Here is a 22,936-nt window from a genome sequence, read left to right on the forward strand (position 1 = left end):
TGATATCAAAGCAAAATCTGCCATAATCTGTAAGTGGAGGGAAGATCAAGAGAACTGACTGAAATCCAATAAAATTCTTACCGAGCACAAATGACATTGGGATCAGGTCAGCATAATTGTTACAGTTGATGGCCATTTTCTCAAAGAAGCGTTTTTGGTTCTCTTCCAGCATAAACCTGCAGATTTTCGAGAAAAAAAAATCAAAGCATCATAACTGCTAAGCAGATGTCACAACCTGATCAGGAGGAATCTTGCAAAGTGCATCATTTTAATAGAGAAACCTGTAGGCTAGGCTGAGCCACATAGCCCAAAACAGGTAGAGTTGGAAAGAGGAGAAAAAGCAATTAGTACTAACTGGTTGGCACTTAGAGTCATAGATGTTTACAGCATGGAAACAGGCCTTTCGGCCCTGCATGTCGATGCCGCCCAGTTTCTACCACTAAGCTAGTCACCCTTACTGCATTTGGCCCATACCGCTCTATACCTACCGGCCCATGGAACTATCTAACTGTTTTTTAAAGGACAAAATTGTACCCGTCTCTACCACTGCCTCTGGCAGCCCGTTTGGATTTCAAAGGTTGCCTAGAATCTACAGCAGAGAAAGATGTAATTTGCCCTGACTGCGCTGGTGTTTACATTCTATAGGAATCTTGTGACCCTCTAATTTATCAATTCCCATCCTGTTCCCGTATTTCTCCATTCCCTATTCCCTCTTGATCGAATTAAGCTCTCCCTATGTGTATCAATGTTATCTGTTTTCATTTTTCCACTTGGCATCAAATTCCACATTCTCACCATTCTCTGTGTAAAATAATTCTACCGGCATTATTTGATCTGTTATTGGCTATCTTATATTTAAGCACAGTAATTTTTGACTTACAAAAAAAGTAGAGTTTCCCCACATTCACCCAATTGAATTCCTTCATGATTTTAAAGCGCTTTCTCAAGTCACTGGCGCAATTCAAAAACACCGTTGGGATGACGTCAGGACATCACCTGAGACCTTCCCCCAATGCTCTGCCCCCCATGGACCGAAACCCCGACGGCATGGGGCGCGTGTACTTGTGACAATAAAGATTCTTTAAAAAGTAATTATGGCACATAAGGAATTCACTTGGCCCATCATGTCCAGGCTGGCTCTGTGTTGAGCAGTCCAGCCTGTAGCGTTATAATCCTTCAACACCCCATCCAGTTTCCTTTTCAAACCATTTATTGTCTCTGCTTCAACCACCCCCTCAAGCCATTACCTCTCACCGTGCCATTGTTTTTTTTTTAAAAACCATTTTATTAAGGTATTTGTAATTTTATAATAATAACAATAACAACAACAGAAAATAAAGCAAATCCAAATATTTTTTAAAACTAAATTTAGAGTACCCAATTCATTTTTTCCAATTAAGGGGCAATATAGTGTTGCCAATCCACCTACCCTGCACATCTTTGGGTTGTGGGGGGTGAGACCCACGCAAACACGGGCAGAATGTGCAAACTCCACATGGACAGTGACCCAGAGCCGGGATCGAACCTAGGACCTAGGCGCTTTGAGGCAGCAGGGCTAATCCACTGCGCCACCGTGCTACCCTCAAATCCAAATATAAACGTAGTACATACATCATTTCCAACCCTCACAAATCCCTGCTACTCTTAACAGAAAATAGCCTAACTTCTCCCCCCCACCCCCCACCCACTCAACCTACGGACGAACGTCCGATTGCTTTTTTAACCATCTTAACTTTTAACCAATGTTCCCAATCCATTGTAGGCAATTTTGTCTTCATACCCTTTAAATTGCTTCAACTTAAGTTTTTAAACAATATATATTTTTATTCAAGGCATTTAACAAATATGCACAGAATATCAGAAGAACAACACATCAACATAGTAAACAACCACAACCCTTCAGCCCCTTTGCTACCAACCCCCTGTCCTGCCTTCCCCATTTTAACCCCCTTACCCCTCTCCCCCAAGCACCCCCCTCCCCCTTGCTGACCCCTCAATACTCCTTGAAGAAATTGATGAACAGTTTCCTCTAGGCGAACCCCTCTACTGACCTCTGCAGAGCGAACTTGACATTTTCCAACCTCAGGAATTCTGCCAGGTCACTCACCCACATGATGTGCCACCAATGAACACAAGACGAGTAGTGAACGTAACTGAGGCTTTAATAAACTAAACAAAAAGCCTCCTGGCCTCTGATTCCGAACTGGGTCAGAGGCGGAGACCAGCCACTTTTATACCAAGGTCGAGGGGGGGCGGAGCCATCAGGCAGTGGTTTACCACATTACATGTAATACAGTAGCAGCTTACCACAATACACCTATTATATATGTGGTGAATGTATAATGCGTATAATTCACACTGTGTATCACTGTGTCCCTGTGGGCCCCATCTGTGAGCCGTTGCGCAGCTCTGCCCACAGGGGGAGATGAGCTTGTACAGGGCTCCACCCTTGGCTCCGCCCATGGCTCCTCCCACTACCAGAAGTATAATGTGCTGCGGTCTTGTGAGTCTGCCCTCAGTTCTTCTGGTCGCAGGCAGGCTCAGTTGTAAGTCGGTTAAAGCCACAGTTTACTTCCACTCGTGTCTTGAGTAAATTGATGGTCGCATCAATTTAATCGACTTAAAAACCACCATGGAATCAGCCCTCAAACCTGATCGACTGGAACTCGACCCGCAGGCTGCAGAAGCGAAGGAAATCTTTCTACATTGGCTTCAGTGCTTCAAGGCCTACCTGACTGCGTCGACTACCTCAGCTGTTACTGAAGAGCAGAAACTCAGTCTCCTACACGCACGGGTGAGCCATCGCATCTCTACTCAACTCGATAGTACCGACTCGTAGACCGAAGCCCTCGCTATACTCGACCGCCTATACGTGCGGCATGTAAATGAAGTTTACGCGTGGCATATTTTCACTACCCGCCGCCAGCGCCCCACAGAGTCACTAGAGGACTACCTCTGCGACCTAAAAGCTCTTGCACGGGAATGTAACTTTCAGTCTGTAACTGCCTCCCAGCATATGGAACTCGCTGTCCGTGATGTGTATGTTGCAGGGGTCCGGTCCAACTACGTGTGCCAGCGCCTCCTCGAAAAAGGGGCCCAGAACTTGGAGGACACTGTAACGCTAGCAACCTCGCTGGAGGTCATGTTTCAATGTTTGAACTCGTTCCCCGCCGATCCGCCGACCCCATCGTGGACCCCCGACCAGAGACTGCCCCAGGCCTGCGCCACGCATACACCTGCCCACCACGGAGCGCCATCGTGCCATTTCTCTGGTCAGCCCCAACACCCACGGCAGCACTGTCCGGCCCGCAATGCAACCTGCAGCAGCTGCGGTCAAAAAGGACATTTTGCTAAGGTATGCCTGTCTAAAACTAAACCCTCTAACTCTATCGCTATCCAGAATAATCGCTCCCCCAACCCACAGGTCCGCAGACCCCGCAATGTTGCAGCGTGTCTGCCGACTCCGCCTCCGCCCGACATGCGCGACTCATGGGGGCTGCCATCTTGGCAATCCTCCCCCACGCGGCCGGCCATGTGCGATTCATGGGGGCTGCCATCTTGGGCGCCATCTTCCTCACCGCCCGCCACGTGCGAGCCACGGGGGCGGCCATCTTGGATGCCATCTTCCTCACGTGCGATCCACGGGGCCACCATCTTGGCCATCACCTGATATTCATATCGACGACTACGACCTCCGCTACAGTCATCACGGGGCCACTCCAACACTGCTGATCAAGCCACCGACTACCCGCAACTCAACGCAGTCACTTTGGACCAGTCGCGGCCAAAGCACCTCAGAAGCTCAATGATGTCCGTTCAGGTCAACGGATACAAGACACCGTGCCTCTTTGACTCCGGGAGCACTGAGAGCTTTGTTCATCCAGATGTGGTAAGACGCTGTTCGCTCCCTATCTTCCCAGCACGGCAAACTATCTCCCTCGCCTCGGGGTCGCACTCGGTCCAAATACAAGGGCGCACCGTTGCGACATTAACAATACAGGGCGCCAACTACTCTAACTTCCAGTTGTACGTACTCCCAGACCTCTGCGCCTCTCTCCTACTCGGGCTCGATTTTCAGTGCAATCTTAGAAGCCTCACACTCAGCTTCGGTGGACCCCTACCCCCTCTCACTATATGCAGCTTAGCGACTCTAAAAATTGATCCCCCTCCACTCTTCGCCAATCTCACTGCTAACTGCAAACCCATAGCCACTCGCAGCAGGCGGTATAGCCTGCAGGACAGGGTATTTATTAGAGCCGAAGTCCAGCGGCTCCTACGTGAGGGAGTCATAGAGGCCAGTAATAGCCCCTGGAGAGCTCAGGTGGTGGTCGTCAAGACCGGGGAAAAGTTCCTCGAAAATGCACCTCAATGCGTACCCCCTCCTCTGGATTGCAGACATGGTCAACCAGATCGCCCAGTACCGCATCTTCTCCACGGTGGATCTGAAGTCTGCATACCACCAGCTCCCAATCCGCCCGGAGGACCGCCACTACACGGCATTCGAGGCAGATGGCCGCCTCTTCCATTTCCTCCGGGTTCCCTTTGGCGTCACGAATGGGGTCTCGGTGTTCCAACGAGCAATGGACCGAATGGTGGACCAGTATGGGCTGCGGGCCACGTTTCCGTACTTGGATAACGTTACCATCTGCTGCCATGACCAGCAGGACCACGACGCCAACCTCCACCGATTTCTCCAAACCGCCCATATACAAACTCAACCTCACATATAACAAGGAGAAATGCGTTTTCCGCACAACCAGGCTAGCCATCCTCGGCTACGTCGTGGAAAACGGGGTTCTGGGGCCTGACCCGGACCGTATGCAACTCTTACAACTCCCTCTTCCTCACTGTTCCAGGGCCCTCAAGAGGTGCCTTGGATTCTTCTCCTATTACGCCCAGTGGGTCCCCCAGTATGCGGACAAAGCCCGCCCACTATTTAAGACCACACTCTTCCCACTGTCAGCCGAGGCCCGCCAGGCCTTCAACTGCATCAAGGAGGACATCGCCAAAGCCGCAATGCGGGCAGTGGATCAATCCGTCCCCTTTCAGGTGGAGAGCGACGCCTCAGAGGTCGCTCTCGCTGCCACTCTGAACCAGGCAGGGAGGCCAGTAGCTTTCTTCGCCAGAACCCTCTCCGCTTCAGAACTTCGACACTCCTCAGTCGAAAAAGAAACTCAAGCCATTGTGGAAACCGTACGGCACTGGAGGCACTACCTCACAGGTAGGAGGTTTACCCTCATCACCGACCAGAGATCGGTTGCCTTCATGTTCGACAACTTGCAACGGGGCAAAATAAAAAACGATAAAATCTTTAGGTGGAGGATCGAACTCTCCACCTATAATTATGATATCATATATCGGCCGGGGAAGCTCAACGAGCCTCCAGATGCCCTGTCCCGCGGGACATGCGCCAGCGCGCAAGACGACCGATTACAGGCTATCCACAATGACCTCTGCCACCCGGGGGTCACCTGGCTCGCCCACTACATCAAAGCCCGCAATCTGCCTTTCTCCACCGAGGAGGTAAAAGCTATCACCAGGAATTGCCCGATCTGTTTGGAGTGCAAACCGCACTTCTATAGACCAGACAAGGCCCACCTGGTAAAGGCTTCCCGGCCCTTTGAACGCCCCTCCCCTCGATCAATCGTAATGTGTACTTCCTCAACGTCATAGACAAATTCTCCCGTTTTCCGTTCGCTATCCCGTGCCCCGATATGACCTCCCATACAGTCATCAGAGCCCTGCACAGTGTCTTCACCCTGTTCGGCTTCCCCAGCTACGTACACAGCGACAGGGGTTCGTCCTTCATGAGCGACGAGCTGCGTCAGTACCTACTCGGCAAGGGCATTGCCTCGAGCAGGACTACCAGCTATAACCCCAGGGGGAACGGGCAGGTGGAGAGGGAGAACGCGACGGTCTGGAAGACCGTCCTACTGACCCTACGGTCCAGGAATCTCCCAACCTCCCACTGGCGGGAGGTCCTCCCCGACGCGCTCCATACAATTAGGTCCCTCCTGTGTACGGCCACTAATCAGACCCCTCACGAGCGATTATTTGTTTTCTCTAGGGGCACTACCACGGGGGCCTCGCTTCCATCTTGGTTGAGGACACCGGGCCCAGTTCTCCTCCAGAAGCACGTCCGGACACATAAAATGGACCCGCTGGTAGAGAGGGTCCTACTACTACATTCAAACCCCCACTACGCCTTTATAGAACACCCCAACGGCCGGCAGGACACCGTCTCCTTCCGGGACCTGGCGCCTGCAGGATCCACCACCACCACCACAACCACTGAGGTAACCCTAACACTACACCCCACCCGACCCCCCACGCCCTGCGTCCCCGCGCCTACAGGTTTCCTGCGCCCCCTTTTGCCCGTCGCACCGGTCAGGAACGAAGCTCCGAGCGAACCACCCCCGGAGTCCACCCTCAGATCCACACCGGACGTCAGCACACAACCATCCGAAGCGGCTGCAACCCCGGTGCTCCGCCGATCTCAGCGGACGACTCGGCTACCGGACCAACTCAATCTGTAGACCCATCATCCCCGCCAGACTTGATTTTTTACAGGGGGTGAATGTGGTGAATGTATAATGCGTATAATTCACACTGTGTATCACTGTGTCCCTGTGGGCCCCATCTTTGAGCCGTTGCGCGGCTCTGCCCACAGGGGGAGATGAGGAGCTTGTACAGGGCTCCATCCTTGGCTCCGCCCATGGCTCCTCCCACTACCGGAAGTATAAAGTGGCTGCAGTCTTGTGGGTCTGCCCTCAGTTCTTCTGGTCGCAGGCAGGCTCAGTTGTAAGTTGATTAAAGCCACAGTTTACTTCCACTCGTGTCTTGAGTGAATTGATGGTCGCATCAATATACTACAATAGTTCCACACCACACTCATTCTTTTGGCATCCCCGAGTGCCGCCACCCCAGCAAAATCCGTATACGTGCTATCAGTACATCGGCCTCTCTCCCCTCCCTGGACTCCCGGGTCTTCCAACACACCAAATATCGCCACCTCGGACCTGGACCCATGCCCACCCCCAGCACCTCAGGCATCATGTCCGAGAACCCCTACCAGAACCTGCTCAATCTTGGACTCGCCCAGAACATGTGGACGTGATTCTCGGGCTTCCCACACACCTATGGGGAACTCTTGCATGCAGCCTCGCCGGCACGAACCTATGGTTGTCACAGATCGGCGCCCACAACGACATACCCTCCAACCCCAAGTGCTGCCCACACTGCCCCCACACCCTTAAAGCCAACACCACCATTGGGCTCACGGAGTACCTGGCCGGCAGGGAATGGCAAAGGAACCAACAACAAAGCCCTCAAACCCATTCCCCTACATGATGCCGCCTCCACCCACCCCCAGGCCGACCTCTCCTTCACAGTCCATTTCCTCACCATCACAATATTTGCTGCCTAATAATAATTTATCAAATTTGGCAAAGCCAGTACCCCCCCCCCATTTCCCGTTCCAGAAATGTGTGGCACGCATGCAAACACCGAGATGAGCCCATTGACATTCCTAAAAGAAGACTTGGGGACAAAGATAGGGAGGTTCTGAAACATGAACACAAATCTAGGCAGCACTGTCATCTTCACTGTCTGCACCCGCCCAGCCAGCGACAGCGGTAAAACATCCCACCTCTTAAAATCCGCCTTCATGCCCTCCACCAATCAAGCTAAATTCAATCTATGCAGCTCCGCGCCACTTGACTCCTAAGTACTTGAAGCTTGTCCCCTCCACCCTAAACAGAAATGCCCCTAATCTCCTTTCCTGCCCTCTGGCATTGATCGAGAATACCTCACTCTTTCCCATTTTCAATTTATATCCTGAAAACAGGCCAAATTCCCCCAAGATCTGCATAATCCCCCCCCAATCCTGCCAACAGGTCTGAAATATATAATAACAAGTCATCAGCAATCAGCGAAACCCTATGCTCGACATCCCCCCTGCTCACTCCCGCTCTAATCCCTTGACGCCCTTCACACCATTGCAAATGGCTCTATCACCAAGCGAAAAGCAACAGGGAGAGTGGGCACACATGCCTCGTCCCGCGGTGAAGCCCAAAGTACCCCAAACTCACTTGGTTCTTCCGCACGCTTGCAACCGGCGCCTTAAACAGCAGCTGGTCCCAATCCGCAAACCCCTGTCTGAACCCGAATCTCCCCAGTACCTCAAACAGATAGGCCTACTCCACCTGCTCAAAAGCCTTCTCCACGTCCATCACCACCACTACCCCAACCTCCTGCCCCTCCCTGCACATTCGCCGACAGCTGCCTACTCTTCACAAAACCCAGCTGATCCTCCCCAATCACCCGCAGCATGCAGTCCTCAATCCACGATGGAAGTACCTTCGCCAATAGCTTGACATTGACATTCATTAACGATATCGGGCAGTACGATCCATATTGCTCTGGGTCCTTATCCTTCCTTAAAATCAGGGAGATGGAAGCCTGCAATAAAGTAGGGGAGAGCTCCCTGCTCTTCCTCGCCTCATTACACGTCCTCACCAACAGTGGCCACAGCTCCACCCCAAACATTTTATAACACTCTTTGACAAAGGGTCATCTGGACTCGAAACATTAGCTATTTTCTCTCCCTACAGATGCTGCCAGACTTGCTGAGATTTTCCGGCATTTTCTCTTTGGTTTTATCTATTGGGAACCCGTCCGGCCCTGCGGCCTTCCCCACCTGCATCGCTCCCATGCCATCCATCATCTTCCTTAGCCCAATCGGGGCTCCCAGGCCCTGAACCCGCCCCTCTTCCACCTTGGGAAACTTCACCCCATCCAGGAACTGCCGCATCCCCTCTTTTCCCGTTGGGGGCTCCAACTCATAGAGTCTCCTACAAATGGCCTAAAAAGCCCCAATTCACCTGCTCCCGGTCCATCACCACCTTACCCCTCTCGTCCCTCACTCTACCCATATCCCTTGCCATTGCTTACTTCCTCACCTGATTGACCAGCATCCTATTCATCTTCTCCCCGTACTCATAAACTGTCCCCTGGCCCTCCACAACTACCTCATCGCCTTCCCTGTAGACACTCACCCAAACTCCATCTGGAACCTCTGTCTCTCCTTCAGCAACCCCTCTTCTGGCGCCACCGAGCACCTCCTGCCCACCCTCAAGTTCTCATCGACCAGCCTTGCCCTCTCCTCCTGCTTCCCCTCTTCCTGTGTGCCCGAGTCAAAATAAACTCTCCTGTAACTACAGCCTTGAGTGCCTCCCTCAAAGTGGCGGCTATAACTTCAACCGTATCGTTCAATTCCGCATAGCCCCGAATAGCAGCCCTCACCCGCTCACCACCCCCATCGGCCACATTGTTCCCCCCTCAAATGGCATCCTCTTGTTAATTAACACCGCCACTCCCCTCGTCTTCATGTCCAGCCCCGAGTGAAACATCTGCCCCACCCATCCCTTCCTCAGCCTCGTCTGATCCCCCAACTTCAGGTATGTCTCCTGTAAAAACACCACGTCCTCCTTCCGACTCCTCAAGTGCGTGAACACACGTGACCGTTTAATCAGCCCATTCAGCCCTCGCACACTCCACGTGACCATCCTGATCGGGGGCCTCCCCACCTCCTCCCCTGATGATTAGCCATGCCCCTTTTTGAACCAGCCCACGGCCCACATCATGCGCCCCTCCAGGTCCGCCCTTGGATGTCTGCCGCCATCTCTCCATTCCCAAATGCATCACACGAACTGCACCCATGTCAGCAACATTCCCCCTCCCCTTCTCCCCTTCCATCCCCAAACAAAGAATCAACCCCATCGCCCCACGCCTTCCTTCCGACAACCTCCCACTTCACTTCCATTACCTAGCCCGCCCAGCTAGCATGGTGGCCCCGCCCAAGGCCTCTGACTTCCCCTCCCACCCTCCAGACCACCCTCCCTGTCCACTCCTCCCAACCACCAACAAACAAACAAAAGCAAAAGGCACACTCACCATCGCCGCTCCCATATCGAAACCCACCCCAAAATATCCACCCCATACACTTTGCCATAAACACAATTGTTATGGGCCAGGGTTTAGAGAACCCCAAAGTGCATCATGGAGTTCACCTGACCCACAACTTTTAATAGATTGTTGTATGGGGAGCACACGGCCCACTCTACAGGTGTGGTACAGCAGAAATGGAAAAGCATTTTTTAAAGCAAAACAATGTTTATTCTATGAACTCAAGTTAACCTTTTTAAACATACAGTGAACATCTTAGCAACCATTTATTCAAATACAACCCCCAAAGAATACAACACTAAGTAATCCGTTAAGCTTTCCTTTTAACATGCATAAGACTTAAAACACCTTTTACCAGAAGCACATTAGGTTTACATTCATTACGGAGAACATTTATAATTCTGAATTCACCAAATGATCAAGAGATAGTCTTTTCATGGCAGAGAGATCAACAGTACACCTGCTCTGTCTGGCTTCAGCTCCAACACTGAAAATAAAACTAAAACACACCCTGCAGCAAATAGCCTAAAATAAAAGTAAAAAGCTGACAGACAGCCCAGCTCCACCCACTCTCTGATATCACTGCAGTAGTAAACACCCATTTCTTAAAGGTACTCTCACTACAGATATTTATATACATACCCATTTATAAACAACAATTTCTTAAAGGTACTCTCACATGACACAGGCTCCTCTCCAAAGTTCAGTATCCTCAAACTCCTCCCAGTCCATGGCCCCTCATTTTTTAAAACATAAATTTAAAGTACCTATTTATTTTTTTCTAATTAAGGGGAAATCTAGCGTGGTCAGTTCACCTACCCGGCACATCTTTGGGTTGCGGTGGTGAGACCCATATAAACACGGGGGAAATATGCAAATTCCACATGGACAGTGACCAGGGACTGTGATCGAATGTGCTACTTCAGTGCCATGATGCAGCAGTGCTAACCACCGCGTCACCTTGCCGCTCCTGGTCCACGGTCCCTCATAAAGTCCATCGTCTCCTGACGGGTCAAAATAAAACTCCTGTTTCTGATATGTCACAAATTGGGCAAGGTACAAAACCACAAATTTCACCCCTTCTTGAAGAGAACAGCCGTTACCCAGTTGAACCCGGCTTTCTTCTTCCCAAATCCGCACCCAGGTCTTGGTAGACCTGCAGCTCACTCCCTTCCCAGGTGCATGTCCTGGTCTCGCCCATTTCAAATCTTTTCTTTGTCCAAGAAGCGATACAGCCGCATCACCATCAACCTCGGCAGCTCCCCCACCTGAGGCCAACTCCTCAACGTCCTGTGCGCCCAATCCACCTCGAGGGCCACTCAAAGGCCCCTTAACCATCAGTTTCTCCAGCATCCTAGCCACATACTTGGCTGTCACCGCTTTCTCAATTTCCTTAGGCATCCTGACGATCCTCAAATTCTGCCTCCTGGAGCGATTCTCTAGGTCTTCTAATTTCTCTCTCAGACCCTTCTGGCTGTCCACCACCATCCCCAGCTCTGTCTCCAATGTGGCCATCCAATCCTTTGTTCTCCCACCTCCTCCTTCACCTTCTGAATCGGCAGGCCCTGAGCCTCCAGCCTCTGCTCCACTCTCTCAATCGCAGCTCTGAGCGGCTCCACCACCTTAGCCAGTTCTTCCAAAGCCTCCTTCCTCTGCTGCCGGAATTTTACATTCAAAAACTCCACCAGCTGCTCCGTTGACCACTGGGGGGGCAAAGCTGCCCTTTTGCCCTCCACCATCTTAACCTGTGGCGCACCACGAAAACTGTCCTGCTCCAGCTGCTTTCTCTTTCTCGTGGCACTTCTCATCCTCTGATCAATACATCTATCTCACCAGAGGAATATTACCTTCCCTGGACACTTATGCACCTTTTGCACCCAAACAAAAACCCAAAAGGGTGGGGAAGGACCAACAAAAGCCACCTTGAGCGGGAGCCACCAAATGTGCCACCATTCACTCCATGGCCGTGACCGGAAGTTGCCCTATTTAGGTTTAGGACACTAGTTTCACACCCAACTTTCTTATCCTCATACTGTTATGGTTACTCTTAGCTAGAGGATGTTTACAATGAGGTAATTTATTAATTCTGTTCATTACACATTACCAGGACTGAACCAACCTGTTCCCTGGTTGGCTTCAGAACATATTATTTGAATCAGCTATCCCAAATGCACTAAATGAATTCATCTTCGAGGCTACTTTTAGTCCAATTTGATTTGTCCAATCTATATGAAGATTAAAATCTGCCATGATTGCAGCAATACCTTTCTTGCAACTCCCCCATTATTTCTTGATTTATACTCTTGTCGTACAATGTACTACTATCAGCGAATCTATAAATTATCACCAGTGACTTATTTCCTTTGCCATTTCCTATTTTCACCCAAACTGATTCTACATTCACATCCTGTGAACCAAGATCATTTCTCACCATTGTACTGATCTCATCTTTTATTAACTTCCTTTTTCTTTCTTTCTGTCCTTCCGAAATGTCAAATACCCTTGAATATTTGGGTCCCAGTGTGGTCACTTTGCAACCACGTCTCGGTAAAGGTTATCATATCACACTCATTTATATCTATTTGTGGTGCCAATTCATCCACCTTGTTATGAATGCTGTGTGCAATTAACTGAAGAGCCTTTGATTTGGTCTACTTACCATTTTCCCTACTCTGACCTTATTTGCTGTTACACTCTTATGTTTGTATGCTCTGTCATTTTCTGTCACACTCTATTTATCATTATCTACATTGCAACCCAAATCTCCCCTCACATGAACTCTCACCCTCCTGAATTAATAAGTGACCTATCATTTAGTTTAAAGCCCTCTCTACAGCCCTAATTATATGATCTATCAGTACACTGGTTTCCCAGCGTAGTTCAGCTGATGGCCGTTCCAAAAGTACAGCCTCCTCTTTCCCCAGGACTGGTGTTATGAATCAAATCCTATTTCTCCCATACCAATCCCTGAGCCACATATTCAACTCTCTGATCTTATTTACCCTTTGTGAATTTGCTCGTGGTTGAGGTAATAATCCAGAGATGATTACTTCTGTGGTTCTGCTTTTTAATTTAGCCCTTAACTGCTCAACACTTGGAAAACTCAGCAGAATCTCTTTCTGAGTCTTATGTACATCGTTGACACCCACCTGGGCCACACAACTGGATCCTACTCCAAGTTCCTCTCCAGCCCTGAGGGGATGTCCTAAACCCTGCACCAGGCAGGCAACACAACCTTCAGGACTTCTGCTCTCAACTGCAGAGAACAGTACCTATTGTCCTAACTATACTGTCCCCTGCTACGACATTCCTATTGGCTCCCCCAATTTGAATGGCTCCCTGCACCATGGCACCGTGGTACGTTTGGTCATTCTCCCTGCAGTCCCTCCTCTTATCCACACAAACTCCAAGAACCCTGAAGCTGTTGTCAATTGCAAAGGCTGAGGTGTCTCTGTTGCTACCTTCTGGATTCCCGCACCTGCTTTACTTAGACACACACTCCTGTCCATGACCATGGACCAAATCTGAAGCACATAGGCCAAGTGGCATGAATGTCTCCTGGAGCAAAGTGTCTAGGTAACATTCCCCCTGCCCAGCACATTGCAATGTCTGAAGCTTGGACTCCAGCTCATCAACTTGGAGCCAAAGTCCCTTAAGCTGCAAACATTTACTTCAGATGTCTATGTCGTTTCTGTGGATCACACAGGTGTCCACCAGAACTCTCATGAACCTGCTGCAACACATCACCTGCCTTGCCATCTTCATTTTGGTTGTAACTAACTAATTAGGTTTCAAGTTTGGAATATCACAATTATCTGTAGTTATATCATGGAATTTAACTAGGCGCTCTATGAATTTAATATAATACTTATATCTTTTCAGTACACATTTAAACTTCTGCCACAGTTTAGAGGCAAAATCAAAACTTAAAAACTCATCAATCACCTACCTGTACACCTAATTAATGCCTCCAGCCATCAGTTGTCAAGTCTTGGTGTTTCGAGCTTCCTGTCTTGGACCATTTTGTTTTGTAAAATACCAGAACAGAACCTCCTCTCACTGCACTGAATTCCTTCACTGCCTAAATTCCAGTGTAGCAGGATTTGAACACCCAATCTCACTGCACTCCAGCTGCACCTTTGTTCTATTTCTGCTCGCCTATGTTGTGCATGATTGGTATGATCATGTGTGGATGTCTGCCACACTTCCAAATTTTGTATCATTGGCAAATTTTGGAATCTAATTCTGAATTTGAATATCATTTATACATATCGATAACAAAATATCAGAAAACAATAGTCCAAGCACTGATCCCTGGGAAATATAACTGCCTACCAACATCCAGTCAGAACAACAATAATTTGCCTTGACTCCCTGCTTTCTGACTTTAAGTCAATTTTTTAATCCAAGCTACAAACATCAGCTGCAGATGTTGTTCCTGTGGATCACACAGATGTGAACTTTTGTTACCGAACCCCACCCCATTGTAGATTGCTCTTACCTGTAGATGCAGCTGAGAGTGAGGTAAAGTAGCATAAAGATGAGGAACTCCTTGTACAGCAATTTGTATATGCTGCCCTTCCACTGTAACAACAGCTTGGAAAACCCGCATAGACGGGCATTAGCCACGCGGCTTGTGTAGGTCACCGTCATACCAGTGCCTGAAGGGAGAAACAGTATGTCAACTGTTGCCACTAGATGATTGTCTGAGTATGTGCAGCACTATTTAATTTTATTTTCCATCATCTTATTCTCCCCTCCCCTAGTACTGAAAGTGTAGTTTTGTGTTGTGATGTATTTCCATAGGCTCTGGCCATCATTTACTATCTCGGGAGATGGTGGTATAGTGGGAATGTGACTGAACTAGTAATATAAAGACCTAGCCTAATACATGATTGAGATGTTTAAAATTATGAGGGGCTTAGATAGACAGGAAGAACCCTTTCCCCTTGGTGGAGGGCTCAGTGGCCAGGGTGTATAGATTTAAGGTAAGGAGCAGGAGGTTTAACATAGAACATTACAGCACAGAACAGGCCCTTCGGCCCTCGATGTTGTGCCGAGCAATGATCACCCTACTTAAACCCACGTAACCCGTATACCCGGTAACCCAACAATCCCCCCCTTAACCTTACACTACGGGCAATTTAGCATGGCCAATCCACCTAACCCGCACATCTTTGGACTGTGGGAGGAAACCGGAGCACCCGGAGGAAACCCACGCACACACGGGGAGGACGTGCAGACTCCACACAGACAGTGACCCAGCCGGGAATCGAACCTGGGACCCTGGAGCTGTGAAGCATTGATGCTAACCACCATGCTACCGTGAGGCCTTAACAGGCGATGTGAGGAAAAACATTTTTCCCCAGAGGGTGATGGGAGTTTGGAACTCGCTGCCTGAAAGGGTGGTGGAGGCAGAGACCCTCATAACATTTAAGAAATATTTAGATATGCACTTGCCATCCCAGGGCATACAAGGCTATGGACCAACTGCTGGAAAATGGGTTTAGAATAGTTAGGTTGTTTTTGACCGGTGCAGACACGCTGGACTGAGGGGCCTTTTCTGTGCTATCACTCTATTTAAGCATGCAGATGGTAAAGAAGGCAAATGGCCTTCACAGCAAGAGGGATGTCACATAACAGGAGCAGGGATGTCTTGCTGCAATTAAACAGAGCCTTGGTGAGATCACACCTGAAATATTGTGTGCAATTTTGGTCTCCTTATCTGAGGAAGGTTGTTCTTGCTCCAGAGTGCAAAGAAGATTTACCAGACTGATTCCTGGGATGGCAGGACTGACGTATGAGGAGCGATTGATTTGGTTTGGATTATATTTGCTGGAGTTTAGAAGAATGAGGGGGGATCTCATAGAAATATATAAAATTCTAACAGGACTAGACAGTGTAGATGCAGGAAAGATGTTCCCATTGGCGGGGAAGTCCAGAACCAGGGGTCACACCCTAAAATACCAAATAAACCATTTAGGACTGAGATGAGGAAAAATTTCTTCACCTAGAGGTGAGCTTGTGGAACTTGCAACCACAGAAGGCAGTTGAGGCCAAAACATTGTCTGTTTGAAAGAAGGAGTTATATATAGCTCTGGGGCTAAAGGGATCAAAGGATATGGGGGGAAGGCGGTATCAGGCTATTGAGTTGGATGATCAGAATGAATGCGGGACAGGCTCAAAGGGCCGAATGGCTTCCTCCTGTTCCTACTTTCTATGTTTATATTAGTTTTCCATACATTGAAAGTTCAGTTTCAGACAGCAAAAGAATAAAAGTATTCAAATAACACACAATAAATATCAACAATGATAGCAGAATGAAGTAAGATTGTAACATAGCGAGACTACTGGAATTAAGTGTTAAATAGGTACACAGTACATTTGGACAAGTCTGAGACCGATTCTAATCCAATTGTTTCTTTTAATGTTTGGTAATCTTCACATTAATTTCTTTCCTTTTGGGATAATTTGCTTGTTTCCTTTTGCTTAGCTTTTTGAAAGCAGAGATACCCACCCATCTGACACCCATCATTGCAAGTCCAAAACTGCCTTATTTTTGGGGAATCCACAGATGTGGAGTATCTTTCTTCAGGTAAACTTTGAAGCCTTCCCAGTCACTCAGCTTTGCTAGTTGGACAGAGAACGCGTGAGGATACTGGTAGCATTGCTTAGTTAACACAATCACATGTCGCTTACAAATATCACTTACTGTAGTTTAGTGCTGCAGGATCCCTGTTTTCTTTCTGTTCGTGTTGCGATTTTCAGAAGGTTCCAGAAGGCTCATTTTTGTGTGTGTTTTAATACTGCAAGAGAAAAGTGTGTGGAATTTCCAAACCCTTTCAAGTAATTGTGGTCACTTGATCAGCTAATCCTCAAGTTTACAACACCGCTTTGTTCTTGTGTTAATCTTTTTCTGACATTCTCTTTAGTTTTTATTGCTGTTTCACAACACAAAATGGTTGGACATACAAACTCGTAAAATACGAAGCCAATATTTGACCTTCAAGATTAAGATCCTCAAAAACATTATTCTTTGCATTTTCTGCAATTTTGAATTCCCAACTGTCTAGCCTTTGGCCTTCTGTTCGCCACAGTATTTTTGCAGCTAATGGTTTTCGCAACCTCACCCACTCCTCCACTTTTGATGATCTAATGTTCATTAAAACAATTACTGTCTTGTTCTCCCTGTACAGCCTTCACCTTTCTTAAGTCCGAGACAGAGACTTGAAGAGATATGATGGCATTGCAGGAACTCACCAAGACTCCTTAGAAAGGACCTTCCAAACACACGGCTGCTACCATTTGGAAGGACAATGGCAGCAGATATACCACCTGGACGTTCCCCACCAAACTACTCACCATCCTAACTTGGAAATATAACACTGTTCCTTCACTGGCACTCGGTCAAAACCCTTAAACTCCCTCCCTGACAGCACAATGGGTGTACCTGCATCAGATGGATTGCAACGGTTCAAGAAGGCAGCTCATCACCACCTTCTCAAGGGCAATTAGGAATGGGCAATAAATATCGGCCTAGCCAGTAATGCCCAATCCCATGAAAGATTTACAAAATTGATCTAACCATCCATTGTCAGATCTGACTGAATCACTATTGGTGCCTGCTCTTGTCAGCTAAAACGGTTCACTGTTTCAGGACCATCCAGAATGCAAAGATAACTGTGGCTTCTTTTCCCTACTGCACTGTCCCCTACACCTTCACTTTCAACGGTAAATGTGAGATGCTCAAAGATCAAGATCATCCAATCAGCTGTCTCTGCTGCACCCCTGATGGAACCATCAATTCACCATACACGTGTTTCCGCTGTGAATCTAGGCTTTAATCGACTTACTTCAGAGCCAGCCTGTTACCTGTCGATGAACTCGTAGTGACCCAGGCTGACTCTGGACACGGGTATTTATACAGCTGCACTAGGGGGAGGAGTCGTGGGCGGAACCAAGGGTGGAGCCCAGTACAAGTTCCTGAGTGCTCCCAGCGCTACTCCCCCTAGTGGTAGGATAGCGCTACTGCGCTTACAAAGACAGTGTGAATTAACATATATACATCTATATTACATTCACCACATTCGCCCCCTTCAAAAAAATCAAGTCCGGTGGGGTGGTGGTCTAGTCTATAAAGTCAGTCTGTCCGGCGGCCGAATTGTCCGCTATGATCTGCGGAGCACCGGGGTTGCAGCCTCTTGCGGTGGCTGGGTGGGTGTAGTGTGCTGAGTTACGATGGGGGACACCAGGGAGGGTTGTATCCGAGCTTCATACTCTCCTGGTTCGACCGGGGACTGGGGGCGCTGGGGGCTGGCCGGCGCGGGGGCGCGGAACTAGTGGAGCGAGCTCGTGGGCTCGGGAGCGCGAGGGGGCAGCAGCATGGGGTGTAGGGTGAGAGATCCTTCTGTGGGGGTAGAGGGTGCACTGGATCTGGATGAATACAGTGTCCTGACGGCCGTCAGGGAACTCGACAAATGTGTACTGGAGGTTGGAGTGGAGCAGGCGCACCTTCTCAACAAGGGGGTCGGTTTTGTGCGTCCTGACGTGTTTCCTCAGGAGTACGGGGCCAGGCGTCCTCAGCCATGCCGGAAGTGAGACCCCCGTGGTAGTGCCCCTGAAAAAAATGAAGAGCCTCTCGTGAGGGGTCTGGTTGGTCGCCGTACACAAAAGGGACCTAATAGCGTGGAGCGCGTCTGGGAGGACTTCCTGCCACTGGGAGACTTGGAGCTTTCTAGACCGGAGGGTCAATAGGACGGTCTTCCAGACCGTCGCGTTCTCCCTTTCCACCTGCCCGTTCCCCCTGGGGATGTAGCTGGTAGTCCTGCTCGAGGCAATGCCCTTTTCGAGCAGGTACTGACGCAGCTCGTCGCTCATGAAGGACGAACCCCGGTCGCTGTGTACGTAGCTGGGGAAACCAAACAGGGTGAAGATGCTATGCAGGGCCCTAATGACTGTCTGGGAGGTCATGTTGGGGCACGGGATAACGAATGGAAAGCGGGACAACACGTCTACGACGTTTAAAAAGTAAACGTTCTTGTTAGTTGAGGGGAGTGGCCCTTTGAAATCAATCGCGAGGCGTTCAAAGGGCCTAGAAGCCTTAACCAGGTGGGCCCTGTCTGGCCTATAGAAGTGCGGTTTGCACTCCGCACAGATCGGGCAGTCCCTGGTGACCGCTTTTACCTCCTCGTTGGAGAAAGGCAGGTTTCGGGCCCTGATGTAGTGGGCGAGCCGGGTGACCCCGGGTGGCAGAGGTCATTGTTGATGACTTTTAATCGGTCGATCTGTGCGCTGGCGCATGTCCCACGGGATAGGGCATCCGGAGGCTCGTTGAGCTTCCCGGGTCGATATTTGATATCATAATTGTAGGTGGAGAGTTCGATCCTCCACCTCAGAATTTTATCGTTTTTTATTTTGCCCCTTTGTGAGTTGTCGAACATGAAGGCAACCGATCTCTGGTCGGTGATGAGGGTGAACCTCCTACCTGCGAGGTAGTGCCTCCAGTGACCGATAGCCTCCACAATGGCTTGTGATTCTTTCTCGACTGAAGAGTGTCGGAGTTCTGAAGCGGAGAGGGTACGGAAGAAAAATGCAACTGGTCTCCCTGCCTGATTTAAGTTGCTGCAAGAGCTACCTCTGAGGCGTCGCTCCCTACCTGAAAGGGGGTGGATTCATCCACCGCCCGCATGGCCGCTTTGGCGATATCCTCCTTGATGCCGTCGAAGGCCTGGCGTGCCTCGGCTGACAGGGGAAATCGTGTGGCCCTAAAGAGTGGGCGGGCTTTGTCCGCATATTGAGGAACCCACTGGGCGTAGTAGGAAAAAAATCCCAAGCACCGTTTGAGGGCCTTGGGACAATGAGGGGGAGGGAGTTCTAAGAGGGGGCGCATACGGTCCGGGTCGAGGCCCAGGACTCCGTTTTACACGACATAGCTGAGGATGGCTAGTCTGGATGTGCGGAAAACGCATTTCTCCTTGTTGTACGTGAGATTCAGTTTCTGTGCCGTCTGGAGAAAACGGTGGAGGTTGGCGTTGTGGTCCTGCTGGTCATAGCCGCAGATGGTGACATTGTCCAAGTATGGAAACGTGGCCCGCAGCCCATACTGGTCCACCATTCGGTCCATTACTCGTTGGAACACTGAGACCCCATTAGTGATGCCGATAGGGACCCGGAGGAAAAGGAAGAGGCGACCATCGGCCTCGAATGCCATGTAGTGGCGGTCCTCCGGGCGGATTGGGAGCTGGTGGTATGCAGACTTCAGATCCACCGTGGAAAAGAGCCGGTACTGGGCGATCTGGTTTACCATGCCTGCAATCCTGGGGAGGGGATACGCGTCGAGGAGCGTAAATCTATTTATAGTCTGACTGTAGTCGACCACCATACGGAATTTTTCCCCGTTCTTAACGACCACCACCTGAGCTCTCCAGGGACTATTGCTGGCCTCTATAACCCCCTCACTGAGTAGCCTTCGGACCTCTGCTCTGGCAAATACCCTATCCTGCAGGCTATATCGCCTGATACGAGTGGCTATGGGTTTACAGTCCTTAGTGAGATTGGCAGAGAGAGGAGGGGGGGATTCGCAGCGTAGCGGGGCTGCAGATCGTGAGTGGGGGCAGGAGCCCCCCGAAGCTGAGGGTGAGGCTCTTGAGGTTGCATTGGAAGTCTAGGCCTAATAAGAGTGGCGCGCAGAGTTCGGGCAAAACGTAGAGTTTGAATTTTGAGTAACTAGCGCCTCGGATTGTGTGTGTCGCGGCGGTGCGCCCCTGGATCTGGACCGAGTGGGAGCCTGAAGCGAGCGTGATAGTTTGCTGCGCGGTGAAAACGGGGAGCGAACAGTGTCTTATCAGGTCTGGATGTGTGAAGCTCTCCGTGCTTCCGGAGTCGAAGAGGCAAGGCGTTTTGTACCCATTGATATGGACCTCTGCCATCGAGTTTCGTAGATTCTTTGGTCGTGATTGGTCCAAGGTGACCGCGCTGAGTTGCGGGTAGTCGGCGGCTCGATCAGCTGTGCTGGAGTGGCCCCGTGATGACTGCCCTCTGAGTTCATAGTTTAATTCGAATTCCTCCGCAGAATTGTCTGAGCGCGGAGATGCCGATCGGGCCCGTGGATTGCACGTGGCGGGCGTCGAGGAAGATGACGCCCAGGATGGCGGCCCCCATGAGTCGCACGTGGCCGGCCGCGTGGTGGAGGTTTACCAAGATGGCGGCCCCCATGGATCGCACGTGGCTGGAGGGGGCGGAGTCAGGGCATAGGCCGCAGCGTTTCGGGCCCCACGGGCCTGCGAGTGAGGGGAGCGATTACTGCGAGTCGCTGGGGAGTTGGAAGCTGGGTCCCTTTTTGCGAGGCACACTCTTGCGTAATGCCCTTTTCGCCCGCAGCTGCTGCAGGTCGCGTTGCGGGCCGGGCAGTGCTGCCGCGGGTGCTGAATCTGGCCGCAGAAGTGGCAGGCTGGAGCAGCATAGTGGCTGGCTGGAGCAGCATAGTGGCTGGCTGGGGCAGCATGGTGGCTGGGCGGCCGCGTAGCACAGGCCTGGGGGAGTCGCTGGTCGGGGGCACATGATTAGGTCGCGGGGTCCACGGGGAACGAGGTGAGGCTGTGGAAGGAGACTTCCATCGTGGTAGCAGGTTCCACAGTCGTTTCTAAGTCCTGGGCCCCCTTTTCCAGCAGTCGTTGGCGCACATAGTTAGACCTGAGGCCCGCTACAAAAGCATCGCGTACCGCCAATTCCTTGTGTTCAGCCGCGGTAACCGCTTGGTAATTACAGTCATTGGACAAATTATTAAGTTCTCTCAGGAATTTGGTGAGTGATTCTGTAGGCCGCTGACGGCAAGTCGTGAACACATGGCGAGCGTAAACTTCATTAATGGGCCTTACATACATTTTATCGAGAACTGCTAGCGCCGCGGTATATGAACTGGCTGAGTTTAGTTGTGTAGAGATTCTGTGGCTCACCCTCGCGTGCAGTAGACTTAGCTTCTGATCCTCTGTAGTTTCGGCTGTGCTCGCTTCGGCCAGGTAGGCCTTGAAGCACCGGATCCAGTGGGAGAAGATTTCTTTAGCCTCTGCATCCTGCGGGTTGAGTTCCAGGCGTCCAGGCTTGAGGGCCAATTCCATAATCGATCTTTACTGTTCTTAAGTCGATTAAATTGATGGAACCATCAATTCACCAGACACGTGTTTCCGATGTGAATCTAGGCTTTAATCGACTTACTTCAGAGCCAGCCTGTTACCTGTCGATGAACTCGTAGTGAACTCAGGCTGACTCTGGACACGGATATTTATACAGCTGCACTAGGGGGAGGAGTCATGGGCGGAACCAAGGGTGGAGCCCAGTACAATTTCCTGAGTGCTCCCAGCACTATTCCCCCTAGTGGTAGGACAGCGCTTACTGCACTTACAAAGACAGTGCGAATTAACATATATACATCTATATTACATTCACCACAACCCCCCTTTCCACTAGCCAACTAGGCTGATTTGCTCTAAAACACCTCCTGTCCTAACCCTGAATATAGACCTTTCTGTCTCTTATCTTCCCTCATGTCCTCTTTGAGTCTGTCTTAGAGTCATTGAAGCTTAACATAGAATAATCCAGTCAGTTCCATTGGCTAAGGAGCCAACTCATTGCAACATCTCATCGAGTGACAGGCTCCATATTCATCACTCAGTTTCTTTATCAACAAAAACACATTTTTTCTTTTTCACTCATGCTGCTTATTAGTTTATGACGTGGGATGCCAGAGTAGGGTCTCATACAGCGAGGAAACCAGTTGTCCACATTAGCTGTTACTGTCTCCATGGTGACTGTAGGCCTTAGCCTGGATTATTGCTTTAAGCGGTTCTTTATCTGGCAGCTCATAATTGCTAATAACTATTTTGTTATTACTCAGAGAGGAAATGAAAATGCTGGAGTTACACATCAGGCTTCCCAGCATGTAAAATGAAAAAGAGGGACTGTCAGGGCACTC

At 49.9% G+C, this 22,936-nt stretch overlaps 1 protein-coding gene across 1 annotated transcript in view; it reads right to left on the minus strand.

The window, feature by feature from the left end:
- LOC119971710 (bestrophin-2-like) overlaps positions 1 to 16,796 on the minus strand; it is a 68,397-nt gene extending 51,601 nt beyond the window's left edge. The window contains exons 1-3 of the mRNA XM_038807635.1: positions 16,679 to 16,796; positions 14,468 to 14,627; positions 82 to 176 (exon numbers count right to left, since the gene is read on the minus strand). Coding sequence (XP_038663563.1) covers positions 82 to 176; positions 14,468 to 14,619 — 247 coding nt within the window. The 5' untranslated portion in view covers positions 14,620 to 14,627; positions 16,679 to 16,796. The remainder of the gene's footprint in view (positions 1 to 81; positions 177 to 14,467; positions 14,628 to 16,678) is intronic.
- Between the last annotated feature and the right edge of the window lie 6,140 nt (positions 16,797 to 22,936).

This window comes from Scyliorhinus canicula, chromosome 9, assembly GCF_902713615.1.
Source record: "Scyliorhinus canicula chromosome 9, sScyCan1.1, whole genome shotgun sequence".
NCBI lineage: Eukaryota > Metazoa > Chordata > Chondrichthyes > Carcharhiniformes > Scyliorhinidae > Scyliorhinus > Scyliorhinus canicula.